The following is an 8,279-nucleotide window of genomic DNA, read 5'->3' on the forward strand; positions in this document are numbered from 1 at the left end:
TCCCGACGCTTCCACCCACTTAAACTTCCTGTGATTCTGCTATCGGCTGTCTCCATGGATACTCCCAGCTGAACCCCACCACCTACACCAAGCAAGACAGTGTGTGGACCAGCAGGTCAAGGGCTTCATCTCCCCATGCAGCCACCCCCTCCACCCACAACAGCCTGGGCACGTGGCCTGACCCCGCCAAGCCTCCAGATGCCCAAGTCTGGTCCCACACACCAGCCTCTGGCCAGCTCCCACCCTCTCTAGGATTGTTTGGTCACTCCTCCACCTCCAAGCCCAATGGCCCAGAGACACATCCCACAAACCCGCGACAAATCGACTCTCTCACTGACTTCTCCAGCCCTACGGGTGTCTGCGTCCCAAGGAAAGGATAAGGTGTAATTCTCCCCAGGCTCCTAATTCCTTGCCAAGGCTTTACCCCGTTAACCCCTGGTCCCTTTCATCCTCCATCACCCCACCCAGCACACTCAAACCCCCTCCAGACACGGCGGTTGGCACACAGGAGAGCCCCAGGGGCACCGCGAGAGTCTGGACACGTGGGAGAGTCAGCTGTGTATCATCGACGGGCTGGCGGGCCCTCGGCAGGGAAGAGGGCAAAAACGGAAGGGAGTCCTCTGCGTGCTCATGTCCTAGACAGTCAAAACCCAGACAATCACATGGCACGCTCCGTGCCCTCTGGCCGCTGGGATGAGGCCAAGAGGAGGGAGGCGACCCATTTCTCCAAAAGAAAAGGAAGAGATGTCAACTGCTTCTCCCCAGCTGAGCACAGGGGAAAGCCATCGCAAACACTGAGTATTTGGGGCCGTCAGGCACTGCCAGGGCTCAAGATGGCAGATCATCCAATAAGAGAGGGACACAGGCAGAGGGTAGCAAGTCCAGGGAGGCCCTTGGGCCAAGGCAAGCAGGGTTTGCACAGTTGCTCCTGACCCCTCTCACACACGTACACACAGAGCAGCACGCACACACATGCCTCAGCAAGTTTGGCAGAGGGAGGTGCGGAGGGGGCCTGGCCGGGCTTCCAGAGCCAGAAAGTGGGTGGGGCTGAACCATGAGTTCATCTATTTCCTGCCCGCAGCGGTATAAAGGGAGGTAGCGGGCTCCAGAGGAACACAGCTGTGTCTGGCTGCCGGGCCTAGAGCACTGCCAAGAGAGCCACACCTCCTCCAGGGCAGCAGAATCGCCACCACCGTCAGCCGCAGCAGCCGCACCACAGACCACTGCTCACAAGGCACCTTTGAGAACTTCAGGTAAGAGAAAGCAAAAACCTCTCCATCTCTTCCTCCCATTAAGGCGGAGAACGCCCCTCTGCGAAATCTCTGCGAAATGCCCTCTGCGAAATGCCCTCCGTCCACAATCCCCACTTTTCCTCTTTCTCCCCCACTGGAGACCTGCAGACTCGAGTTGACAGAAGGTGGCTGGGCCCCACCAACAACCCCACCACCCAGAAACAAGGGCCTGATTCTCTGTTCTGCATCAGGACACCCCGCCCACCTCTGGAAAGGGGCTTTTCATGCCTGCTAACTTTAATGAATGAACGGTCGTGAAAGCATTAGAAGAGAATTAAAAGCATTATGCAAATCAAAAACATTATCATTTAGCCTCTTGCCCACTCTCCCCGCCCAAGGGAGAGGAACTGCAGGGTGCTGCCGGGGGTTTGGGAGAGTCCCACAGGTGGAACCATGCCTAAAACTCCCTAGGGCTGAGACGGAGGGGACAGGCTCAGAATCGGGGCCATCAGGGTTCCTTAAGGACTCTCACCCTCTCGTTCATGCATCACCTGCCAGTGGTAAACACAGGGAGCCTGGTCCATGGCTGGGGGGGCCTTCTCCCTACCCCATCCACCCGTCTTCCAGAACTCTCTCCCCTCACCAGATCCTCTTCCACTTGCTCTAGGATGCAGATGTCTCCGGTCTTTGTCTGCCTAGCCCTGGGCCTGGCCCTCATCTTTGGTGAAGCGTCGGCCTCAGACCCCCGCCAGACTCAGGTGGCACAACTGGCCACAGACTTTGGAGTGAAGGTGTTTCAGCAGGTGGCGCGGGCCTCCAAGGACCGCAACGTGGTTTTCTCCCCCTATGGGGTGGCCTCAGTCCTGGCCATGTTGCAGCTGACAACAGCAGGAGAGACCCAGCAGCAGATTCAAGAGGCCATGCAATTCCAGATTGACAGTGAGAGATGGGGCAGAGCGGGGGGCGGACACTCATCCTGTCTTCTCGGGACGGGGGTGTCACCAACCAGAAGCAGGGGGAAGGCCAGCTCCAGCACCACATCTTCCCAGCACACCCTGCCTCACTGGGCCCTGGGTCCGTCACCAAGGGGTACAGGCCAGGGGATGTGGCATAAAGCAGAGGTGCCTTAGCGCTTATTAACTGCATGACCTTCATGCCCCGTGGACCTGTTTCCTCATCTACAAAATGGGGACAATAAAACGATCTCCCACACAGAGCTGCTGTAAGAATTCAATCGAATTATGTGTGTGAAATGCTTCTTATCATTATTATTCCGATAAGAAAAAAATGTAGGGTTCATAACTTAAAAGCAGAGAAGAATATTCTAACCCACAAAAGGGTTAGGACCTGAGATTTTTGAGGAAAAGGGGGAGATGCAGAAGAGATTGAGGTTTGGAAGAAAATCTCCCTCCAGAGACCCCCGGGGGAGCAGAAGAGCCCCATTGAGATGGGCAGAATTGGGCCTCTCACGGGGGAGGCTGGCCCGACTGGGGACTCCTGGCTCAACATAAGCTAATGTGTCCTTTCTGTCCTGCCCTGGCACAGAGAAGGGCATGGCACCTGCCCTCCGCCAACTGTACAAGGAACTCATGGGGCCGTGGAACAAGGATGAGATCAGCACTGCAGATGCCATCTTTGTCCAGCGGGATCTGAAGCTGGTCCACGGCTTCATGCCCCACTTCTTCAGGCTCTTCCGGACCACAGTCAAGCAGGTGGACTTCTCCGAGGTGGAGAGAGCCAGGTTCATCGTAAACGACTGGGTGAAGAGACACACAAAAGGTGAGCCGGAAGGGAGAGGAGGCCGGGCCTGAGGGCCTTCAGAGGAAGGGGATCTGGAAACAAATCCCCAGCACCCCAACCTCTCCCTGTCAGCGTGCTCTTCTCTGTAGATGGGTCAGGCACTTTGAGAATCAAAGCACCTTTGTTTTCATAAGTAGGGTTCTCACGAACTATCTCTAAGAGTGGCCCCCTAAAAAGTGCTGTGAGGTGTCATAAAAACGGTAACAACCACAAGAAGAATACACAGCTCTCCCAGACTGCAGCTTAGGGAGCAAAGTGAGGGGAGACTCAAAGTAAGGGAAGACTTCGTCTCCGCGTCTGATCCTGGACAGGATCCCAGAGCCAGAGCATGTGCGGAGCGGGTGGCTGTCCCGAGACCCGTAGGAAGACGGAACAGGTTGAACACAGCTAGACAGGCTCACTTACACCCCCTGTCTGCCTCCTGACCGGATCCCCTCAAAGACACACATTCAATCTGAGGACCAAAGGGAACCAGCTAAAAGGATTAAAATATAGCTAGCCCCCTCACAGCTCACCCGGCTTTCTCATAGGCATGATTGGCAACTTACTGGGCAGAGGGGCCGTGGACCAGCTGACGCGCCTGATGCTGGTGAACGCCCTGTACTTCAACGGCCACTGGAAGACCCCCTTCCCCAAGTCGGGTACCCACCACCGCCTCTTCCACAAATCTGATGGCAGCACCGTCTCTGTGCCCATGATGGCTCAGACCAACAAGTTCAACTACAGTAAGTTCAAGACCTCCTTCCAAAAGTCCCACCACTACCGTACCTCATCCCCCAGGTGTTTCCCCTCCCAGGGGGAGAAAACCCTGAATGTAGCCCAGCTTTGCCAAAGACTCCCTCAGCAGGGGCTACTGGGGTAACAGGAGCAGCTGAAAGTAGTTTTAGCTCGTGCAAGACGAAGCTGACATCCAGAAAGTGCCTCCAGCCCACATATGACCACGTGGCCCGTCTCTGGTCCCCAAGTGTTTCTAGTGTGATTACAAGGGGGGTTCACAAATCCTGCTGGGGGAAGGCCTGTGTGGAAGTTGAGATGAAGGAGAGAAGAATCGGAACGAATTAGAGGCTGGGTGTGGAGGAGAGGGGAGTGAAGGCCAAGAAGGCCAAAAGGAGACAGAGTAACCAGAAGACGGTGAACTGGCAGAAGAGAAGGGAATGGGGATTAAAAACTCTGACTAGGGGAGCCTCCAAAGCCCGGGTAGAAAGCTGGCTTCCAGACAGAGCGGAGGCGGAGGAGACAGAACTCGTTGAAAACTTGGTGCTGAGTGAGAACCAACAAGAGCAGAAGCCATTTTCAGTGCCAATCTGGTGTCTTCGCAGCCGAGTTTTTGACCCCCGACGGCCATTACTACGACATCCTCGAACTGCCCTACCACGGGGACACTCTCAGCATGTTCATCGCTGCTCCCTATGAAAAGGAGGTGCCCCTCTCTGCTCTCACCAACATCCTGGATGCCCAGCTCATCAGCCAGTGGAAAGGGAATATGACCAGGCGGCTCCGCCTCTTGGTTCTGCCCAAGTAAGTCACCCCTCGCTCTCACCACACATGCCAACGCCCCAGCCCCCTTTATGTCCCCCTCCCCGCCCCAGGGCTCCCTGAAAGGACCACCCCCACATCGAGTTTCCCAAATGTGACATTTGCAGGGCAGGGACATGTGTGGGAAGCTGATGGGAAACACTCCGGCCTGGGTTTGATTAAGATTCCTCTCATCCTCCCTCCTCCCGTTTCTACTGGAGGGCGGCGGGGCATTTTTTAGACCATGCCCCCACACTTACCACCCTCAGAATACCGGGCCAAAGCCAGCGAAAGGAAGAGCCAGAGAAATGGTGGAGGTGGGGAGATAGATCGGCCTTTGAAAGACCCTCTCCCACCCCCATCAGCTCAAGTCCACATCCAAACAATAGAGACAAAAGGAGCCCGAGCAGCTTCTCGCTGGCTTCCAACAAAGCAGATTTTTAAAATCCTTCTGCTGAAGCACGGAGGGTGGAGAAGGCTGAGGCTGTGTCGTCCCAGAATTAAAGGGAAGGCTCCCACCACACTTACCCTGAATTTCCAGATGTCATAATGCTAGGCTTGGGGAAAGAGGAGAATTTCTCTGGTTTGCGTGCTCTGGCCCCTCCCTGCCCCGGTCCCTAGAAAGTGAAACCCGAGGTAATGAGAGCCCCAATGGGAAGGGGGGGGAGCCCAAAGCCTCCCTACTAGAGTCCTCTTCAGAATTAGCCTCCTGAAATACCATCTGCAGACTAGGTTCCAGGGGGCAGGGAGATAGCGGAGAACGTTCATTTCTATTAGACCTCACACACAGATTTGCAAAGCTCAGCCTCCCTCCACTTTCACATCTGTCCCTCCTGTCTGGCCGCCAGCCAGCCGGGAGGGGGACATGCTGTCAGGGACTGGGAAAGCCCGCAAGGGGCCGCCTAAGCTTGAGCTGTTTCCTGCTCCTGTTCCCAGGCTCTCCCTGGAGAGTGAAGTCGACCTCCGGCGGCCCCTGGAGAACCTGGGGATGACTGACATGTTTAGGCCAAACCAGGCAGACTTCTCGAGTCTTTCAGGTAGGAGATTTTCCTTTCACTTTCTTCTGCTGGTGGACCGTGGGGTCCCTAAGAGGACAAAGAAGTGTGTCTCTGAGAGCCCCAACTGATCTGCCCTCGGGTCCACTTGTGTTTCAGATCAAGAGGCACTGTATGTGTCGCAGGCTTTGCAAAAAGTGAAGATCGAGGTGAATGAGAGCGGCACGGTGGCGTCCTCGTCTACAGGTGAGCCAGGCTCAGGTGAGGCCTGGTGACGCGCAGGCCACGTCTGGGATGAAGCCCGCGGTCCTGCCCTACCAGCCTCTCCTGCAGAGTGGCCCCCCCCCCCCCGCCCCATGTCGAGGGCACTGCCCCGACCCCACCAGAGTTTCTCAGTCTAGAAGGTGGGCCCACTTGGCCTGGGAGCCGGGTCCCTCACACAATGGCTCCCGAGGTCCCCTGAAGGTGAAAAGGACCCCCCACCCCAAGGCAGCCTGGCTTCTTCCCTCAGTGGCTAGTCAGCTTAAGGAACTTGCTCACCAAGACCCTCTAAGAGGGCTCACATAAATGGCTGTTTGTGAGGAGCTGATAGAGCTCTACGAAACTACCGGAGGAAACCCGGCCTCCGAGGGCTTCCCTAAACTGTTGAGGTTCACGGACAGGAGAACAACCAAGTCTCCTAGTCACCCTCCAGGGCTACCATCAGAAAGCGGGTGTCAGGGGATCCCCGATGATCAGTCCAGGCGCCAGTGCCCAGTCCCTCTGTTCTAGATCATTATCCTTCTCTCTTAGCCATCATCGTCTCAGCCCGAATGGCCCCCGAGGAGATCATCATGGACAGACCCTTCCTCTTTGTGGTGCGGCACAACCCCACAGGTGAGCCGGGGCCACGATGCTCCACTGCCCGCCACCCCCCACCCTGTCTTCTTGCCTCAAGCACCAGTCTAGACAGGTGTAGACATTCCCCCCTCCCCAAGAGGACTCCAGACAAAAACCCGCAGCTCTGCCCCACCTCCTCCATTCAGGGAGGATGCTCTGTCACCAGCGGAGCACCATGCCAGGACCCCAGCCCTAGCTTAGTCACAACAGCAGCTGTGACTCCAGACAGCTCACTCACGTTCTCACATCTCGGTTCATCCATAAACATGGGGCTGGGTGAGCCGTGCCGTTTCTCCCTGTTCTCATCTCCCACGCACCTTCCTTCCTCAGGAACGGTCCTTTTCATGGGCCAAGTGATGGAACCCTGACCGTGAGAAAAGCAGCCCTCATCTGGGACAGAACTGGAGATGTAGCCAAGAAGAAGGAACTTCAAAGGAAAAAAAAAAGTTATTTTAACTAATGTTTCTGGAGAAAAAGGTGGCATTTGCCTTTTTTTTTTTTAATTTACCTTTAAAAAAAAAGGGGGGGTAAATCTTTCAAATCTGCCTCCCAGACCTCAGCCTCTCCCAGGAGTGGGGAAGAGGACCTTTCAGTAAAACTCCCTCATGGAGCCCCCCGGAGAGACCTCCGAAGCACAGCAGGGTCTCCACACCAGACTCTCAAACTCTGTACAACCGCTGGTGCACCTGCTTCTGCCTGGCACTCTGCCCATCTGGGTCTTCAGACCTGGACCCCACCGAGACCCTGGCAGGTTGGCACAAGGCTTACGGGAGCTTTTGTGTGCTCAGTAGAAACGATTTGTGTTCCAGTCAGGTTGTTGTCACTCTTGCACTGTCTGCCACTGCTGAGGAGGCTGGCGGCGGGCCAAAGTTGGCCAGTGGAAGAGGTACCCTTTCAGTTCAAGGTCTGTGCTGCCCCAGCGTGGAGGTCCCGCAGACTGGGCAGCACACCTGCCCACCCCGTGTGGAGACCCGCCCTGACCTGGCCGTCTCCCTCCCCAGAAACAGTGTGCATTTATTATTTTGGAGTGTAGGTGACTTGTTTACTCACAGAAGCAGGTTTCTGCTTCCCACTAACTTTATTTTGCAGGAATAAGGAAGAAAAAGTGCGATGTGTGCCTGGCTCTTGGCTCTAATCTCCTGGTGGGGAGGGTGGGATGCCAGGGGTGTGCTTGAGTATTTATCACATCCTTGTCCTGTGTGCTTGTGTGAGAGAAAGAGGACTCTCAAGAAAAATGTATTATATGAGCTTGCTTGTAATGTTCCTTGGTGGTCTGTGTCTTGGCGTCTCAGGAGTCTGGCCCCTTGACTGGCTGCCCCTCTGGGCGGTGAGCATGGTGGGGCCCACACTGCCACCTTGTGGCTTCCCGAGCCCCATGGCTTCTCTCCCTTCCTGGCCCTTCCATTTGATGGCTAAGACCCCCACCAAGATTATCTAACTTTAGGGACCAAAAGGATGTGGTGGGTCAGAGAGATTACAGCGAGGACAGAGTGGTTTCAAAATTTTCCAATATATTTAGGAACAGGAGAGCAAGGGGCTGCACGACCTAGCAGGACAGAACTTTCCCCAATTACAGGGTGATTCACAGCCGCATTGGTGACTCACTTCGATGTGTCATTTCCGGCTGCTGTGTGCGAGCAGTGGACACGTGAGAGAGGGGGAGAGAGATTGAGAGAGAGAGGAGGATGAGAGAGACCATGAGCTCGGACTTAACAACCCTAGCTAGATAATCTTCCTGAAAACCAACAAGCTAGGGGGCATGGCATGAAGACCAATTTGTTGAAGAATTGCATAGAGATGTCAAATGAATGAATGTAATCTAAATAGGACCCTAATAACCTCCCCCCCACCCCACCCT

General features: G+C 55.4%; 1 protein-coding gene across 2 annotated transcripts; it reads left to right on the forward strand.

Annotated features, from left to right (window-relative positions):
• The first annotated feature begins 1,097 nt into the window (after nucleotides 1–1,097).
• SERPINE1 (serpin family E member 1) lies at nucleotides 1,098–8,065 on the forward strand. Of its 2 annotated transcripts, none has more exons than XM_034669940.1 (9): nucleotides 1,098–1,253; nucleotides 1,900–2,171; nucleotides 2,778–3,011; nucleotides 3,563–3,757; nucleotides 4,352–4,550; nucleotides 5,484–5,584; nucleotides 5,702–5,803; nucleotides 6,335–6,418; nucleotides 6,752–8,065. In XM_034669940.1, the coding sequence occupies exons 2-9, from the start codon at nucleotides 1,901–1,903 to the stop codon at nucleotides 6,787–6,789; spliced, it is 1,224 nt and encodes a 407-aa protein (XP_034525831.1). In that variant the 5' UTR covers nucleotides 1,098–1,253; nucleotide 1,900; the 3' UTR covers nucleotides 6,790–8,065. The 2 variants fall into 2 exon arrangements, with proteins under 2 accessions (XP_034525831.1, XP_002930644.1); XM_002930598.4 differs by having other exon boundaries at nucleotides 5,702–5,788.
• The last annotated feature ends 214 nt before the right edge of the window (nucleotides 8,066–8,279 follow it).

Source organism: Ailuropoda melanoleuca, chromosome 10, assembly GCF_002007445.2.
Source record: "Ailuropoda melanoleuca isolate Jingjing chromosome 10, ASM200744v2, whole genome shotgun sequence".
Lineage (NCBI taxonomy): Eukaryota > Metazoa > Chordata > Mammalia > Carnivora > Ursidae > Ailuropoda > Ailuropoda melanoleuca.

Bases quoted from the DNA above. Each gene is read 5' to 3' on its own strand.
- SERPINE1 (XM_034669940.1), top strand. From the start codon at position 1,901: ATGCAGATGTCTCCGGTCTTTGTCTGCCTAGCCCTGGGCCTGGCCCTC. The intron at 5,585-5,701 runs GTAGGAGATTTT...CTTGTGTTTCAG, and splicing joins AGACTTCTCGAGTCTTTCAG to ATCAAGAGGCACTGTATGTG. The intron at 5,804-6,334 runs GTGAGGCCTGGT...CTTCTCTCTTAG, and splicing joins TACAGGTGAGCCAGGCTCAG to CCATCATCGTCTCAGCCCGA.